This window comes from Chionomys nivalis, chromosome 4 (genome assembly GCF_950005125.1).
Source record: "Chionomys nivalis chromosome 4, mChiNiv1.1, whole genome shotgun sequence".
NCBI classification, from domain to species: domain Eukaryota; kingdom Metazoa; phylum Chordata; class Mammalia; order Rodentia; family Cricetidae; genus Chionomys; species Chionomys nivalis.
Genome location: NC_080089.1, coordinates 70,591,953 through 70,611,493, shown reverse-complemented (window position 1 = coordinate 70,611,493; position 19,541 = coordinate 70,591,953). Strand labels below are relative to the sequence as shown.

The following is a 19,541-nucleotide window of genomic DNA, read 5'->3' as shown; positions in this document are numbered from 1 at the left end:
GCCACTCCTCTGACTACAGCCTCTGGGTGCGCCCCCTGCCCTTGTTCCATTCTGTTTACTCACTGTCAGGGTATAGAAAGCCATGTGTAGGGTATAGAAAGCCAACCAAGCAAAGTCCCTTTTCTCCAATACTTGCTCCAAAGTTTATTCTGGATATCTCTGGATCAACCACAATATCCATGTCCGAAGCTCTAAGTCAAGATCTGCCCCCACAACTTTGATCCATGCTTCAGTTTCTGGGGCAGTGGCCACTTATCTTCCTTCTGACTTGCCTTTGAAACAATCATTATTTTCTTCTTTTAGATTCATTCAAGTGGTGGTAGCTTCTTTTCTTTCCTTTCTCTCCATCCTTAGGATCCATACTAGTATTGTATCAGACTCTCTCTTTATCTGACCTTGGCTACTGTTACTCTATAGCAAGGCCACTTCCAGGGCCTCTGGCTGGGCCTATTGCCCTCGTGCTGGACCTGCCTGGCCAACCTGTTAGTCTTGCCAGGCTTGCCTCACCTCTGTCTCTGTAGGGTTTCGCTTTCAGCAAGACTGCTCTCCCATACTCACCTCAGCCATACTGCACATACACACGTGCGTGCGTGCGTACACACACACACACACCCACACAGAATAACTGTGTTCCAAAGGATTCATCACCCTAGGCCTTTCTCTTGCTTCATCTACTTGATGTGAGGCCACCTTATAGGAGCATGGCCTTACATCTGCTTCTGGCCCAAGGGGCTCCATTTTCCATATTCCGTTTGTTCCTGTAAGGGCCACAGCAAGGAATCCCACCCAGTCCAGAGCAGAGCATCTCTGTCTAACTCCAGTTTGCTTTGGGCAAAGCCACTGGTTCACGTTTTGTCTCTTTTGACTGGAACCTCAACAGATTCTGAGGGTTGGAAGTAAGGGGTGTGTAAATCCTAAGGGTGAGACCCATTCCCTAAAACCTCCACTCTGAGGCTGATGTAAAGGTTCATCAGGTAAAATTGCTTGTCACATAAGCCCAACCGCCTGAGTCTGATTCCAGAAACCCATGGTGGAAGAAAAAACAACTCCAACACGGCCTCGTTATGTGATCTGGCATGTGCATTCCTTCCCCCCCCCCCCCACACACACACATATGACAAATGACATAAAAAAAGCCAAGCTTATTATAAGAGTGGACTCTGAGAGCACAGAGGATGCCAGGAAGCCCTAGGCAGCAGTGCCGTCCGACTCACAGCCAAGACGGACCCCATCAGCTTTCCAACCTTCGATTTTACTTCCCTTTGGTAAAAGTGTAGCTACTGAGACACGCCCCGCAGCAGGAGCCCTGATGTGCGCTCAGGGTGTGTGAATTCCACATCATAGATTCCTTTGAGGTTTGTTCCCGAAACCTGAAGTTTACACATGTCTATATTTACGTGCCACAGAAAACTGTAAACACACAAGTTTTAAATAGTGTGAGAGCACAAGTTTGTTTGTTTAACCTTAACGTATTCTGTAAAATACCCTCCCAGACTTCGGCTCAGTCACGTAAGAGTACGCCCCCGCCAAAAATCCCGGCTAAGAAGGAAAGACAAAAATGGGCTCAGTGGGACAGACTCACAAACACAAACAGTCCCGAGGTATACACAATATAAATGCTTTATTGCTAGCACAGAGGTTTCTTTTGAAGTAAATTAAAAGTCATAAATCTTCATTTTCACATTCTACACTGTGGTTTGAAGGGAACTAGCTGGTTAATGGTGTGTTCACGTGGGTGCTGCAGGAAGGGCAGGGCACGTCAGGGCTCTGTTTGCTGAGCACATTGTCGTTCGTCAGTGACGGTAAGGAGAACTTGCTTGAAAGTATGTAGACAGACAGGTTATAAATAGAAAACTGAAAACTGGTTTGTTAGAAAGTGGAAAACCGTTAAATAGAGAGGGCGATAGATAGGTGCCCATATTCTACACCTAGGTTATATTTGGCATGTTTAAATAAATGTTGTTCACCCAGGTTAGAGACTGGCTTCAATTTGGCAGCTGGGGAGAGAAGGGAAGGAAGCCAGCGCTGCCCACACCAAATGAGGTTCACTGGAAGGCAGAGGGAATGGAGGGGTGGGGAGGAAGGAGAGTCAGGCTTGCTTCACACCTCCCCCCTGAAGGCTGAAGCTCGCTAGTTGTGTGTGGACAAGCGGGCCACAGGGCATGACAGATGAGGCCTGGTGGGACGTGGCAGTCTTGGCATACTGGTACTCTGCAAATAGAGAAGGGCATCATCAAGCTGGGCCTCATCTTTAAATGAACTGATAGCAGATTCCAGGCAGGTGTCATAGGCACCGTGGGCCAAACCAGACAGCATTGGAGTAGCTGGTACTGGTACAGTGGGCATGAGGATGCAGAAGAGGCTGTGGTCCTGACTCCAGCAACAACTCACTTCTCAAGACTTGCCAGCTGGCCTTGGAAACAGTCATTCTTCCAAGGCCTCTGGCATTGCTAGCTTCCTGAGTCTACCTGGACTGTTTCAGTTAGTCTTAAGATCAGCTTTGGAAAATATCTCATTCATCAATGGAAACAAGGGCTGTGGTCCTTGCTCTATTCCAGAATAATCAAGATTTCACATACAGACACACACACACACACACCACAATCTCCAAACCATGCAGTAAGCTCAGGAACTATGACGTACATGTGATGACCTGTGACCTTCATTACCATCCATCTATCTAGTGGTTCTCAACCATTCTAATACTCGGATGCTTTGATTGAGTCCGTCATGCTGTGGTGACCCCTAATCACAAAAGTATTTTCATTGCCACTTCATATTTGTAATTTCGCTACTGTTATGAATCATAAGGTGTTATCTGTGTTTCCCAATGGTCTTAGGCAACCCCTGTGAAAGGATCATTTGACCTCCAAAGGGGTCATGATCCTCAGATTGAGAACTGCTGATCTAAACACACACACACACACACACACACACACAGTAGAAAGCTAAGAAGCTGTGAACTACACAAGATGACCTCTGACCCCATCTGCATCTTCTTTTTGCTGTGTTAATTATGGAAGTAACAGAAGGACATACTACATCCCTACAGCTTAGAACATCTGCAGTGTACCAGCTCCTGGCATTTTTAGTCTGCCCTGGCTCTAACTAAAACCATTTCATGTTTTGCTTTGAAGAAATGGATAACATGAAATGGTAATTTGGCTGCAAAACCTTGGAAAATTGTTCCCGGCCCAAACATCTGCCCTAAATGAGCTCAGCTGAGGGCTCCTTGGAAGAGGGAGGAGTGAGGAGTGGGGAAGAACTGGAAGGAGGAACATGAAGACAGTGCTGCCCAGGCAACCTTTCCTCTAGGAAAGCTCTCCGTGATAATGGCACCAAACACTGCAGCTCCCTTATCCCATCCCATGCTCCACACAGCACTGGCTGTGCTAAGCATTCTCCCACCTTGCCTATCTCGCCACTATTTGGTATGACTAAGGTGACTCCTTCCAGAGTGTCTCTAAACCCTGCCTTGCTGGCCTGTGTCAAAAGTGCAGTGACCTGTCTGCTAATATCATCAATTCAATATTTAAAGAAGGCCTGGGTTCAACTCTGCACTCCTCAGAGCTGGGCTCTCCAGGGAAAGCAGGGGAGTGAGCAGCACTTCACCTTTCTTCTGGGCCTCTTAGGAGTTCTTCTGGGGGATCTTCACCGTCACGGTCTTTACTTCAGAGTACTCTCGTAAGCCAAACTCTCCCCTGAAACAGACAAATGGCAAATTCAAACACCAATGGCCCAGGGGATTGTGTCTAACCTGTGGTGGCATCCTCAAGAAGGTGAAGCTGTCATTTATGAGCAGCAGGTCACTGGGCTCCACACACAAACTCTCAGTGGACAACGAGCAAAGCCCTCCTCAGTAGAAAGCTGCCCTCTCATGGGCAGATGTCCTGTCTTAAAGGATCACTGGTTTTCAGAGCATAGGATAGAAAGGAGGTGACTCCTTGGTACCCTGAGAACCAGTCCTGGTTTAGCCAAGGCAGGATGGCTCACAGCTGAGCACCACGGCAGCAAAAAGCCAGGCCCAAGATCTGCCTGGGCCACGTTCCCACCTCCTGTGAGTGCTGGCCCTGCAGGAATGGGTGTGCCACTCTGCAGAACCCTGCTCCAGTCTCTGCAGACTTCCGACATCCCCATGCTGATAGCCTACTTAGAGAGCTACTCTCTACCTCTGAGATGGAAGTCTTCGACCAGAATCCTCACCAGTATACAAAGTTCCCATCTCTCATTACACTTCCTAAATGAAGGACAGGATAGCCAAAGGCCTACCGTGTGAAGACAGAAACCACCTGGACCACCTGAAATACGGCCCTGACAAGTGCTGTCCGTGGCCCCACAAGGCTGGTGAGAAGATTTAGGAAGTAATTAAGGGGACCATTAGGGAGCGCTCTCCACAAGAGTCTCCTAAATCACTTCTCTCCTGGAATTGGGGCTGGTGACAGGTGCAGGGCTGTCAGGAAGCATTTACTGAGTTATCACTGATGTTGCAGGGAAAGCAAAGCCAAGCAACTGGTGGGAGCCCAAGTACCTCACAGGTGAGTGTTACACAGAGGAAGGGTCCGCCAGGGTCACTTGTGCTGGAGCACTTCTGTCCCCAAGGAGCAGAGCTCATTCATCTTGCTGTCTGACCTCCCTAAAACTGTGGGCTTGCTACACTACCCAGCACACTGAAGACACAGAGGGAGAGGAGGCAGAGGAGAGGAGGAAAGTTTTTCGGTACAACTGTTTCCTCACTTCTCCCCTGGTGCCACACTGTCTCCCTCAGGGAGGAACTACTCAGAATGGCGTCTGTATGTGAAAGGGCAGTGAGAAAATGTTCTTCTCCGTCAGTCACCTGCAAATGACGCAGTTCCTGCAGCTGTACAAGTAAGACCCAGGGCAAGGGCCCACCCTGTTCCTTTTGGGATCTCATGGCCCTCCACATTGCTCCAGCAGCATTGCCGGTAGCTCTTCCGGGCACCACACCCAAGTTGACAAGGGCCCCTGGGAAACTAACAGGAACCAAGAAAGACTGGAAGCAGAAACGTTACTGTCTGGGCCATTCTACTTCAAGAAGAGTGAACTGGGCCTCCTCAGAAACCGCACCCTTACAACTCCACCCAGGCCCTAGGCACCTACTACCAGTTTATTCTGGCTTTCTCTAAAATTTTTCCTGACTTAGGACAATTCTGAATGCGTCTCCTCTTTAGAACGTTCTGTGCTTCCTGGTGGCAGTGAGGTTACTCGCTGCCTTCCAGTTCCTTATACATGTTCTTGGGCAGAAGAATCCTTTCTTCCTACTCCTGTCTCCAAGCTGTGAGACCTATGAGGACATATTTATGGAATCAGAAACATGTCACTATGGCTGCATTCAAGTGTCCCCACTCGCTCCCACCATGTTTGTGTGTGTGAAGCTGTGGTGGCCTCACTGGCTGGAGGGTCCGTGTCCAGTCCCAGGCATGGATGAACACACAGCCTGCTCAGAGACAAAGGCGACTTACACCTAGAGTCCAAAGGGCTGCTTTGTGCCGAGGTACCAAGAGGGTCAGTGAGAGGCCTCAGAGTAGTGTATCACAGGCATGATGGAGCAGAAACAGAATCCTGGAGTCAGTGAACAGGGAAACCAGCGAGCCTCCACTAGTTAGCTGAAGGGCTTGGTTGAGCTATCCCTTTCCTCTTGGTGCCTAGTCACCTCCCTTGTGGCAGCTCCTGTGCCCCAGCATACAGTTCTCATTCAGAGCATGACTACATTATGGCTTTTATCCTCCCATACGGAAGGTTCTGCTTCTGAAGGTCTGGAGAGGGCGAGCTGGTCATTCTGCACAGTCTCTGAGAAGACGGTCCAAGGGACTCTAAAATCTTTGAAGTTTAGATTCTTAAATCTGTTCACTACGGTTAAAGTCTGTGGCACATCTAGACCCTCAGTTATCAAGGAAGAACCTCACTGCTGCTCAAGAGGCCGGCCCTTCCTTACTGAAGCCTTCATCCCTGATTGGCCACCATCATCACCGCACACCACCTCCTTGGGGGCACAGAGACCCTGACAAGACCCCAAGCCTGCTTCTCCGCAGACCAGGCTAGTTTCTGAGATGGAGCAAGGAGCTATACCCAGAAAGAAGGGAAAAAATGTTAGGTTTTGGAGGCACCCAGCAAACCATCTTAGAAACTGTTGGGTTTCTATTTAGAGTGTGCATTTCCCCTAGTTTCTATTTGGCTTGCTGCAACAGTTTTCTGAATGAGGTCCCCACACCACCTGCACCAGCACCATTCCAGAAGTTTATTACAACATGAAGATCCTGGGCTGTAGCCCAGATCTACTCAACCAGAGTCTCTGAGAGTGGGTCCCCAGACTAGCATATTTAACAGTCCTAACTGCTCAGACCACAGATGACTTCTGTGCACATGGATGCTATGTATGCAGGCATATGCATGCATTTGTGCGTGCATGCATGTGTGCATGATTTGAGAAGCTGCACAGCATCCCATCCCATTTCTCATTCTTGCAGTCCTAATCCGCACTGTCTAAGATGCCCACAGCTCTCTTTCCATCCCTTTGGTTCAGTGTGAACTCTAGATTGTATTTTCCCACCTTTTATCTCTGGGGACTGTGATAAGGCAGGAGCAAAAGGTCAGAAAGTGAATGGGACTCTCCGGGCAGGCAGCACAGAGAAGCACACCTCTAGCCTCTGATGGGGGCGGGGCACTCATCAGAAAACCTGTAGAAAGCAGACCTCTTACAGCTCAGAGAAACTGAGACTAGGTAGTCCGCCTTCCTTGCAGCTTGTTTGTGAAAGGTTCACTTCCCATCTCTGCCCCACCTCGGGGTGGGCAAGGAGACTGGGATGTGAGGCAAACAATTCTTCCCAGAGGGAAGGTGAAGCAGATTCTCTGCAGACTATCAGACTAGATAGAAGGCAGACCAGGCTCTTTTATTTAAAGCATTTTCTATTACTCTAGGTCACTAAGGAAGAGAAAACACGTTTTTGGGAGTAAGTGGAGACTGTGCACCAGGTCACTTACATCGCAGCTTCTTAGCTGTGGCCTGTAACGGCTTGTGTCATGAAAAGGGTTCCAATGTAGAGGTTTCTGAATACTCAATGGCCAAAAAATTAATTCAAAATCAAATATACAACATCTGAGGCTTTCTAGGCTGTGTTTGTCCATTGCATTTTGTGGCTTCATGTGTGCTTGCTTGATTCTGAACATGCAACACACACTTAGCACACTGTACATGCTTCATGCCATCCACCAAACTCATCACCTCAGCTCAGATTTCAGACTACTGTTTGCTATGAGGCAGAGAATTTTGTTATGAATCACATGTTTATTGAACACAAAAGGTTTCTGCTAGAAACATAATTTTTATTATGAAAAAAAGAAAAATGAATAAATTCATTATTTTCCTATTACCCTCCCTCAGCCTATAAGTAGCAAATGAGTACATCTTTGGATTGTATTGTTAGAATGTTTGATTTTAAAAATTGCTATCTGAGTTTTACAAAAATTAGTTAAATGAATTTTGACTTTGGATTGAGACAGAATTTCCAACAAGTTCTGAAAATGGTCCTAAACATGCTTTTGCTGCTGGGCATCCATGTTTATGTGAAGCAGTGTTCAGCTTTGGAAACTGTTGAAGACGTTCTTTGTCCTACAGCATCAAATAGCCAGCAAATTTAATTCTTTATGTAAAATTAAACAAGCACATCCATCTCATAAATAGGCAAGATTTCATTAACCTTTTTTTTTAGGTTTCATTAATCTTTAACAAAAAGTAAAATGACATATATTCCAAATAATTGTTTTATAAGACATTTCTTTATGATTATCAGGAATTATTTGGGTCGTATATATATTTTGCATACTTACATACCCACTGGTTAATAAAAATTTCTCAGGCAATAAGGAATCACAAATGGAAAAAGGCTGAGAAACCCTGACTTACGGAAGATGCAACCAGTCTCACCAAAGAGCATCAGCCCCTCATGATCTTTTAACTACAGTGGGAAGGCCACATGGTCAACACGTCTATAAGGAGACAGATGCTGCTCTTCTGGTTTTCTTGACTGTTGTTCTATATGGTTTGACAGAGCTGAACTGTCCCCCAACCAGCTTTCCAGCAAAGGGACATTTCTTCTAGGAAGAGACCAGACTTACATAACATCAAAAGTCTGAATCCCAGCAAGGCCTGTTCCTGATGAGGGACAGGGATAGCCTGGGACTGCGCTCCATTACCCAGAGGCAATTTATTACAAGTTTATATTATACTGGTGATTCACTCTGTTAATGATCTGTAGCAAAACACCAAATGAGAACAGTGTTCCCAGGACCAGTGACTGTCCGGACACTTCAGAGAGATTAGTGAGGACAGCCACAGAGGCCGGAAATGAGCAAGCAAGTGGAATGCAGCCTCAAGCAGCGCCAGAGAGTTAAGGCCGAGAAGAGGTCCTGTGTGCAGGATGGTTGGAGCAGCTGATGGAGCGCAGCCCCTGTGGGAAGAGGATTCCAGGTGGGTTACAGTTCTGCTGAGAGACAAGTGCACAGGAGAACAGAAGAGCCGGGCCACTGACTGTGGGGCAGGAAAACTGCCACACTTCAGGAGCAATCTGATCCTGAAGCAAAAGAAGGAAGGGCCACCATCCTAGCAGCCCCTCCTTGATGGCCACTGGCAGCTTCACCTACTGGAGGAAAGCTTTCCAGGCACCACTACATGTTTAGCTACTTAATCCTAACATATCCACAAAGCAGCACTCCCAGGCAGGTACTGTAATTATTTTCATCTTCTAGAGAAGGACATCAAAGCTTAGGAAGAAGACAATTTCTGTCTACAAAAATTTACAGAGGTAGGAAGCACATGTGCCAAGATTTGCAAGCAACAAGACTTTCCAAACTTCTCTTAGCCTCAAAGTTGCTCACCCAAACAGCCCAATGCTGAGCGGCTAGACATGACCAAGCAATGGCAGCCACAGAATATGAAGCTCGTGGATCCCTCCTCACGTTTAACGGGGTCCCTGCACATCCCACAGACAGCACCCCTACCTTTCCCACAGTACTTCTGCTCACACTTCCTCTCGACTACCTTGTTTTGGCCTCCAAGTTCAAAGGAATATTCTCCATTTGCTGAACTACTCCCCTCCTTAAAGGCCAAGTCAACCCAAGTGCAAGACCATGTTGAAACAATGTCCAGACTTTCTCCCTCGTTTCTGGGCTTCTCTTTCACTCCAGGGTTTCTGTCCTGGGGCCCTTCTGATACCTGCAATGTATATTTCATTTACCCAACAACATTCTAAGTGCCTTACTGTGCTGAAGTCCCTGAGACCAAGCCCAGTGCCTTGCTTGCGATGTTCACTACCAGTTAGTAGACTGTGGTCTAAACATTTGCTATTAAAAAGTCATTCAGTATTGGCAGAAGGGAGGGGCGTGGATGATGCTCCTTCTTGTGAGCACAGGGGTCAGAAAACAGATCTACTCTTTTCAAACTGAGATAAAGAAGTTTTATAAATGGGGGTGTCAGACCAGAAAGTTTCTGGCCACCATTCAGTCCCTGAAATCCACTAAAAGAAAAATCAATTTATACTGAAGTCTGCTCTGAGGAGTCTCTTGTCTATTTTACTTCTGCGGTAGCCCTGTTTCTATAGATCATCAGCATCTCAGGACAACTGTGCTCATTCTGAAGCCTGTTCCAGAAGAAGAGTCCTTGTGCTTGGTCCCCAAGCTTCCACGGCTAGATGCCATGAGACTATATGAAACCACTGGGCCTTAGGCTAGAATGTCAGACCTGACGCTTACTGACTGTGAGACTGAGACAAGCTGCTTGACCACTCTACTCCTTGGCAGGTCTCCTGCACACAAAGTATATCTGTATAACCACACAAATCAAATGGGATAATGTGAGGGAAGGAGTTAGCACAAAGCCAGATACACAACAGACCCTTAGCCGAGGGCGGCTGCTGAGGTATGGATGTTTGTGTCACCCCAAAATGTGTATGTTGGAACGCATTGTGCAATGTGATAGTATTAACAAGAGGGGCCATTGGGAATTGATTAACTCATGAAGGCTCCACCCCAACAAATGGGATCAGAGCCCTTCTAGGACAGGCTCCAGCACACTTCCTTTCCTCTGAACTTCATGAGGACATGGTAAGTGCCATGTGTGAGAAATGAACCCCTCCCAGACACCTCATCTACCAGCACCTTGACCTTGGACATAGCTTCCAGAAGCATGAGCAGCAGTTCCTACTGTTCACACTGGCAGAAGAAGGCTGGGATGCAGTGCTACGACTAGTGAACCCTTCTTCTGCTCTCTCTCCACTAGGCTCTGCCAAAGCACCCCTTATGTGCCAGGCATCTCAGCCTTAAAAACTGGTATCTCCCCAGTTTCTAAGCAATTTCCCTGAAAGGCCTGGAGATGTGTCCAATTTGTACCTTCAGCTACTCCCTCCCTGACCCCATGTCCTAACTCTAGTCCTAACTTTAAAGGACTTACAGTGATGAGCAGGTGGGACAGACAAGTGACCAGGATGGGCATGGAATGAATGGCAACCAGCAGTTAGCCCCTGGAAGCGCCAGGCATCATGGGAATGCACAACTGTGGAGCTCGGAGCTCTGGCAGCTTTGTTGGGGAGCATGGAAGTAAACATGCCAGTCAGGCTTCACATACAGCCTCATGCTCCAGAGGAGCAGCTCGAGGTTTCTGAAGGCAGACTGCAATGTTCCTGTGGCAGGACGTGCTCCTTGGCTTGGCAGCTGGAGAATGCCAGCCCTGAGAACTGCAAAGGTGTGTTCTCTGTGGGCTCTTTTCAGTGGACAACATGGAGCTTTTCCCCTGTCCTGACAAGATGCAGCTGAATAATGGATCCATTTCTCTGTCCACTCTGAGTGTGAGGGAGGTGCACCTTGCTCACTTTAGTGTCACGTAATACTCAGCTTATGTGAGTTCATACTCAGTAAAATGTTAGATTAAGCTGGGTATGGTGTAATCTCAACACTCAGGAGGTAGAGGCAGGAGGATTACTGTAAGTTTGAGGTCAGCAGACACTACAAAGATCCAGGTAATTCCAGGCTGCAGAGTGAGACCCTGTCTCAAACAACAGCACAACAAAGCTTATGAACGGAGGCGCGGAGGTGAAGTGAACTGTTGTGCGCGCGCCCTCTGTGCTGCACAGTCCATCTACGTAGACACCAGAGTCTCTGACACTTACATTTCTCTGCCGTTTCCAGACATCTTGAAGCCCCCAAAGGGGCTCTGGGCATTTAAAGCATTGTAACAATTGATCCTGAAGGAAGAAAACAGCATTGTTAATACGAACCCATCTCACAGAAATAATCCAATTGGTATATTTCTTGGAGTAAAAAGAATTTTCAAAGTGAAAAGCTCAAAATGACTTTAATTTTCTGGTCTAGTTGACTAGAGTGTTTTCTCAGGTTGACGTCCCCATCCTTGCCGAGGCCCCTGAGAATTAGAATGCCCTGCCACAGTCTGGACGTTGTTTGTCCTTTAAGGACTCACTTGTGGACATCTTGGTCCCTGAGGTGGTGGTGCTGGAGGATGAGGAGGAACTGTTAAAACTGGAGTCTGGTGGGGGCTCCTTAGCCACTGGGGGAGCTACCCAGAAGCCAGGCATTAAGGTAGTTTCTGCAAGAGCAAGCTGCTCTAAGCAAGTGCCACCCCTGAATCTTGCTTTCTGGTTTGTCTGGCCATGTCCTCATCCACCACCATCCGCCACGCTTTAACAGACCAAAGGCCCTGCGGAGTCGGACCATGCTCACTGGGCTTACAGCCTCCCTGTGGGCTAAGTAAAACTCTTTGAAATAAAGTTAGCATTTCACGATAGTGATGAACTGTGAGCTAACAAGGCTCCTTATATCACCAGTGGATATAAGTCTTACCAGACAGTCCCAGCTTGCATCGCAGAAGACACCGTGAGGGCCTTGTTGATGTCATTAGTGAAGACAGCTGCTACAAGTCCAAAGTCTGAGTTATTGGCTCTTTCTATAACTTCATCCATAGTCTTGAACCGCAGGATTTCCTGAACAGGACCAAAGATCTGAAACAAAATTATGTATGCAAAGATGAAAAGTGTTAAACTTGATTACTGTCCCAACACTCTGGCAATCCCAGGAAAGATGTGGCAATTGTAAAATGCCTGTGATACCTCCTCCTTGGCAATCCGCATGTCATCAGTGACATTGGAGAACACGGTGGGCTCAATGAAGAAGCCCTTCCTTCCCAGTCCTTTGCCCCCACACTCCAACTTGGCGCCCTCGGCCACACCACTCTGGATGAGCTCCAGGATCTTGTTGTATTGTTTCTTATCGATCTGCAGGAGAAATCACTTGCTGACTCTCAGAAGGCCTTCCGTGAAGATAGAAACATGCACATTCTCGTGAACCCCTGTGTGGTTTTCTCCCTCAACTGTCACTGCATCCAGTCAAATCATATGAAATTAATATTACCTACTCAATTTTAAATGGTGAAAAAATAGAATTTTTTTATGGTTGCACCTAACAGATGGAGGAATCTAAAGAATGCTAATGACTATCTAGCCTGAAATACCAGGTCAAAATTTTTTGGAACTTATCAAAATGCTACCTCAATTATTCACAGTTTCTATAAAGAACAGTTACTTCTGTCCAGATGAATAATTAAGCAGATCACATGCTGACATCAAACAGACAAAAACAGTGGATCACAGAGAGCCTCTTTCACTAGTGCCGCCTTATGTGCTGTTGGGTTTATCTTAGCGGAGAATCTAATGCATAGCTGCTGTCTTTAGAGAGTGAATTAAACTTCCCGGGTGAAAGATTCTGATTGAAAACAAGCCAACACCAAAGCTGTCATTGAGTCATTACGGTGAGTGACATAAGCTATATTCACCCAGGTTTCCTTAGCTAAAATATCAACCTTCTCACCAGAGGTACCCAAACAGAGATGGTTTCCTTTACTAGAAAATCCTTGCTTAGTGTTGCAGATGAGTTTAGACAAACCCTTGCAGAGTAGATTAAAACCACAGGTTTGGGAACTATCAAGGCTACAGCCAGGCTGCAGTGCTCGAGTGTGTGGCCTGCTGCTCAGGACGCACATTTATGATGTCTCCATTGTACTACGTGTGTAGTGCAGGCACAGTAAGAAATAACTGCACAGCCAAAGAGGACCTCAGCCAACCTTTCATTCCTACATGTCACAGACCATTGCAGGGACAGAACTGCTGGCAGCTGGGAAAGGGGAACAGAGTCTGAGGAGGAGATATCCACCTTTCCTGACCTGAGCATCTGAAAAGTGGCCAGAAGACCTAGGGTGGGGCTATATTGCCAAGATCCACCCTGCCAAGCCCAGAAATCTCCTTATAGCTAAATCACCCCAATGTTCTCCAGAGATTATATTTAGTAATGTAAAGAGAGGAATATATTTCAACTACGAAGACAAGGCACAGGAATAAGGAGGCAGCTGGAAGTGGGAGAGGCTGTTTTGCCTGGTTCCATAAGCATCAGGATCTGTGCTGGCCCAGATTAAGTTACACAAAGATAATGCTTATGGTTTCTTACCTGAGGACCCTGCTCAGTGGTGGGGTCAAAGGGGCTCCCCACAATGCGCCTCTTGGCCCTTTCCACACTTCTTTTTACGAACTCCTCATAGATGGACTCCTCCACAAAGATTCGAGACCCTGCGGTGCAGCACTGGCCTTGGTTGAAGAACACACCCTGGTGAGCCTGCTCCACAGCGTAGTCCACTGCAAGAGGAAGCATCGTATTCTCAACACAGCCTTGCCTGTGGCCTATCGAGGTAGCACCTTCCTTCCCACTCTCCAAAGGCCCGGGAATAATGCCCTGATCATCACAGCCTATGCCAGTGACTGGCTCTGGACTGAGAACAGACAGTGCTTGCTATGTAAACTTGGATAACATTGCCTCATTGAGACTCTTTCTTGTTTCTGCAAACAGAAGGATCAGCCCTAATCACTCATAACAGGAGATTTAAATTTCACTGTACAAAAGACCCAGGATCATAACTGTGAATCTTCCAGGTGTGCAAGAAATGCAATGGAGACTAACAGAAGCCACCATAGTTGACTGTTAGCATACATGAATGTAAGCCCAGAGCTTGCCAAACTTTCCAGTTTGAAGGAAAATCAGAGGTCAGAGTTTTAATGTAACCTTTTAAGATTAGTGTAATGGTTGGAAAAGGAAACATATATTCTATGCGTTTGGCCTATGGCTGCCCACTTAAGACTCCTGATCAACTGGATCTGGTATGTTTAATGATCATTTTGGTGGTTACATGTAATGACAGTGCTTCTTTGCAGATACTGTATCTCCTCTCTCCATAGAATTGTTCAACTGCAGTGTGATAATGCTTTCCCCTCCTCTCCGATGTCTTACACATCAAGTTAATTCTGACAAATCTGCATGCTGGTTGCTAGACTGAGTCAGTGGAATGACAACAGACTGCCTGCTCCTCAAGAGGAAGAGGCATGAAATCTGAGTGTTTTGAGATTGATTTTTATTGTTTTTAATTATGTGTAGGTGTTTCTGTCTACACGTAGGTATGTGCGCATGAGCGCAGGTGCCCTGAAGCTTGAGTTACAGACAGTTGTAAGCCACTTGACATGGATGCTAGGAATGGAACTCAGGTCCACTGAAGAGCAGCGAGTGCTATCTCTCCAGTTCCAAGATCTCTAATCTTGACAAGGAAGCTAAATGTGAACCCTGCAAAGCTCAAGCTGGGAGGTGGTTTCAATCTATGCACGTTCTTGCTCCTGACTTCTCCAGTTACAGAACTGAGAGTTGCCTGGAGGGTGTGAAGAAGAAAGGAACGGCTGAAGGGGACTTTGGAATTTCATTCTGGAGAGTTTTTCAGGATAACAGTGTACAGACTAGGTGTTCTCCTCCTGGAAGGGTTTCCTAGGTTATCAACCTATGCTTCTGGTAAGGCTTGTTCCACACAAGTCCTGAGAGCAAGGGAAAGGGTTTGGCATGCATAACTAGAGCAGCTGGTATGAGTTTGGGAAAGTGTAGCCAGTGCTCTGGAAGCAGCGGTTATGTTTTGATGACTGGCCAGCCAGTTGAGTAGATGATAGACCCGGCTGAAAAGTTTCAGATTTCTTGGATCTAAGCAGAGACTATATTTGAGGTGTCAGGGTCTTAGAATGTTGTCCTTTCCATTACATATCAATGGGCAAACCTTCACCTTTTCTACCCCCCCTTCTACAACACCAGAAAGTCAAAATGGCCCTAGACTGTTCAATGTTGGCTAGGTGTTCTTCTTCCTATATTAAATGATCATCTCAGAGACATTCTGGAAAGAAGTGGGCAGAGGTGGGATTCAGTTCAAAATGTGTCCCCTCCTCCCTACATTTATGGGCCCTTCCTTTGGTGGGAAACTGGCAGTGATAATTTTGAACTGGAAAAAATGAAATTTGAAATTTATGCCCTGGCAACAGATGGCTCGGCAATTAAGAGCACTGCCTGCTCTTCCAAAGGTCCTGAGTTCAATTCCCAGCAACCACATGGTGGCTCACAACCATCTGTAATGAGAACGAGTGCCCTCTTGAGAAAGAGACTTGGTCATTCATCCTCATCAACTTAGACTATGAAACCCAATATGGACAAGTTCAACAGAACCACCATATATGGGCTGCCCGTGCATATGTCAGTATGGCAAGGGCATAAATTTCATTCATTTTCAATTTTTACTTCAACGATATGACTCTTGACATTCTGTTAAGAGTGGATATCGAAAAGGAAGGGGAAGGGTAGCATTCTGACACACGTGAGAGATCCATGGGTCACTTACAGTCAGCATCTGCAAAAATAATATTGGGGCTTTTCCCTCCAAGCTCCAGAGTTACTCTCTTCAAGTTACTTCTTCCAGCTGCTTCTTGAATCAGCTTTCCGACCTGAAAGGAAGGGAAGGCAGAGGGTTGAACCATCTTGCACTGCTGCAGTCAGAGGTCAAAGTCAGCTCCAGGCGACAATGGACATGGTAGTTAAGTGACCTTAAAGGCAAAATAATCCCAAGGGACATTTTCTGTGGTCAGCTTGGGAGGATGAAGCAGAGAGAGCTGGGGTGCAGCTAAACACACATGTTGAAGAGGATAAAAGGATGCTCTCCTTTCACCATGGGAGACACAGGCCAAAGACTCTGTTGGAGATAAATAGTATGCAACACGTGACTAAAAGTCTCACCACTGCATTATGGCTTTTCCTTGGTATGTGGCTTCTGGCAGGGGCGGGGGGGGGGCAATCATCGAAAACTGTTCATTTATCTCCAAAATTACTCTGCTTTGGGCTAGAGTTAAAGTGTTATAGAGAGTTGAGAGTCTATTTCTAACTAATGTGTAAATGCCTATTCATCTAGAATTCAAGCGAACAAAAGGCCATTTAAAGAAAAAACATTTGACACTAAGTAGATATCAGTCAAGGAATTGAATGTGTCAAACAGAAATAGGAGTGTGCCATATAGAGGCTCTGCTCAAGAAAGTACATGTTACCTCAGGGGCTGAGGATGCTTTCCGAGGAAAGACTGAAGCTGCCAGGCCCCTCAGGATCTGTCTAGGCAGGGATGGATGCTTTGGGGATGGAGGATGGATGGCCTACATGCACTCATTGATGCCAGCAGGCTACAAAGGCCCTGTCCTTGCTGCAGAGCCACATATGCCCCAATATGTCTAATGTGGGAGACTAATGTTGTCGAGCCTGCACTGTGATTTATCTTCCCCTTCGCAGAGATTCCTGATGGATGTCCTATGCAAAAACTATACCTCAGTGATGGCCTCGGAGAATCCACCTGCAATATGGGTATCATACTGGAGAGGACAGGTCACTTCATGGAAAATGCTGAGCTGTCATGTAGCCTATACAGGAAGTTTGGTCTGTGCCGAGGAAACATTACTCGTATGGATTCTACTGAGAAATAAAACTTTTAGAAGTCTTGAGAAGAGAAATGCTACATTTATGTCTATGCTTGGTGTCTTAGCTGATTTACTGAGACTTTACAGCAGGATAATAAGTTCTTAGGCACTGGAAAGGCATTGTTAAGAGAAAAGACCCCAGTGCCTGGAGTTTTCACTGCCTTATACGCAACTGGGATCTTGAGAAATCAGCTGCTTTCTGAGCTTTGGTTCCCTCCTCTGTAAATGGGGATAAAGAGAGTATGTGCATTTGTGTTTAGATGTGCTGTGATACAGTGATTTAACGCAGACGGCTCTTAGAACCCAGCCTAGCACACTGTAAGTGTCCACACAACCTATCCACACACAAGGGTGAGGAGCAAGGAGGGCCTGTTCTTCTAAGTTCAATGCAGTTCATCAGGCGGCTGAAACAGTAGGTACCACGAGACTTTCCGATGTATGTTTCCCTCAGACCTCCCCAACTATTTACATGCATGGTAATTACTTTAGGAACTGCCCCAGTTGCTAATATCGTGCAGTGATTGGGTTGATGCCATTGTTTTCACTGTAATTCTGCCTCACTATCATTTTCTTTTCTTTTAAGGAAAAAAAATGACCTCATTCAGAGAAAAAAACCTTTTTTTTTTTTTTGTGGTCACAAGGTATTTGTCCAATGACAATCTTCATGTCTACCGTAACTATATAGTCCATGATCATCAGAGAATAATTTGTTATTTTCAGAGAAGTCATATCTCAGAAAGACATAGAATTAGTTTCTTGTTTTGCACAAAAATGTTATTCATAAGGTGTAATAAATGCTAAAATCTGGTCATAAATATTAATAACTGATTTTGGTTCACCAGCTAAAGTTCTCCTCTGCTATCCTTCCAGCTTAGGTCTCTTCTGCGTCTAGACAAAGTACTTAGGAAGACTTGGGCTCAGTAAAGGCTATGTTTCCAGAAAAGCAAACATGCTTTCTCTCTCTTTTGAGAAGAATACACACAGACACAAAGGCAGTTCTGGCCCTTTGGTCTGACAGACAACAGTGTGAAGGAGAAATTATGACTAGACCCTGAGATACCAAGAAGACGGAGAAGGAACCTGTCTCTGGTAGTTCAAGATCCAGCTATTCTTGGACTCTGTGCCATCACCTATGAGGAGTCCCCGAAGACGTGGCCATTTGTGACTGTCTGCTCTTGTGAGGAATTTCAATGTGCTAGGTTCTCTCTGCTTCTTGCACATTCTAATGTCTTAGGAGAAAAGCAAGTAAGTGATTTGTCAAAGAAGATAGTTATTGGAATTCATGAACATGTCATTCATGATATGAGTCTAGGGCAGACATTTGCATGTTCCGATTCATTTATGCTGCCCATAACCCCCTGGGGAATATATTATCTCAATCTTGAGAACAACAAATTTAAGAGGCAGAAACTAATAAACATTAATTAGCAGGTTACCTAGCTGGTTAATAGCAGGCTGACTGTAAGGCCCAGACTTAGGGGCCCACCCACCCCTCCTTATTTTGTCCTTTGTTTTGCCTCCTTCTCTATGTCACCAAGGATGCAGTGTGTGTCACAAACCACCAGTCTTATGATGAGACTACACACTACAAACTGATGGAAAAGGAGAACAGTAGCTTCTGTATTTAAAAAATAAGTTGCATCAAGAAGTCATGGATTTTATACTGAACAAGATACTGAATAAATGGTTAAGGCAGGTAATGAAGGTACCAGTCAGCTGGCACTGCTTTTCTCGGAGCCCCCTCCCTGACTCATCAGGAATGAATGACCACCAGGCTCCTCTGTGAGGTGTCGGGTTTTGCTGCTATGTATGTTGTCCAATGATTATTTTCATGGCTACAGTAACTATTCAGTCCATGATTGTCAGAGAACAATTTTCCTGTGCCAGCCTTTCCTTAGAAACCAAGATTATTTATGATAAATATTGCAGGACAAATACGGGATGAATAATGCCTTTCTTCTTTGTCTCTGGATGAAGGTCAAGTTGCAGCTCAGCCTCCAGGAGAAATTGGTAGCAATGAGAGAACCGCTTCCATCCTGGGTGGTCTGCAAACAGAACAATTCTAAAAATCCACCTGTTGCAGACTGCCTTCCTTCAGCGCATACCCATCGTTCTGCTCTCTGCCAGATGCGACAAGGAACTCGCAGCCAGAATGACTCTTATGTAAACCTAGAGGGTATCCAATAAGTGTGACTGTTTCTGGAGTGCACTTTTGAAAAATCTGGGTCGAACTTAATACTAGGACCAATTAGATTAAACCATAGAGGTACTTACACATTAATGTCATTCTTCACTACAACCAACCCAGTCAGGCCACTCTGACTTGTGTAAACGGGCAAGGAGGCAAGGATCTTTATTAATTGCAGGACCAGGCATCATATGCCTACCCATGGTGTTCTTAGTTTATAGATCAAACTCTCTGACAAATATACCACAACACATAAATCTTCCTTGGATTGGAGAGTGGATAGAGGTTAAGTGACCCCAAACAGAAAGTATTCCTTATTACCATTACCACAAAGGGAAAACAGAACCAATGCAACCCCAAAGCAGAGGAAGATGATGTGCTTAAAATCAGAGTCCAGGGAGAACCTGTGCTAATACGTCTGCAAGTCATGAAAATCAAGCTAAGGAATTACAGACACAGTTCCTTGG

At 45.9% G+C, this 19,541-nt stretch overlaps 1 protein-coding gene across 1 annotated transcript in view; it reads right to left on the bottom strand.

Moving 5' to 3' along the window:
- Positions 1-1,610: 1,610 nt before the first annotated feature.
- Aldh1a2 (aldehyde dehydrogenase 1 family member A2) overlaps positions 1,611-19,541 on the bottom strand; it is a 78,028-nt gene continuing 60,097 nt past the window's right edge. Inside the window, exons 8-14 of the mRNA XM_057767141.1 lie at positions 15,770-15,872; positions 13,522-13,706; positions 12,132-12,296; positions 11,866-12,023; positions 11,178-11,252; positions 3,613-3,701; positions 1,611-2,211 (exon numbers count right to left, since the gene is read on the bottom strand). Of these exons, the coding sequence (XP_057623124.1) occupies positions 3,629-3,701; positions 11,178-11,252; positions 11,866-12,023; positions 12,132-12,296; positions 13,522-13,706; positions 15,770-15,872 (759 nt within the window). The 3' untranslated portion in view covers positions 1,611-2,211; positions 3,613-3,628. The remainder of the gene's footprint in view (positions 2,212-3,612; positions 3,702-11,177; positions 11,253-11,865; positions 12,024-12,131; positions 12,297-13,521; positions 13,707-15,769; positions 15,873-19,541) is intronic.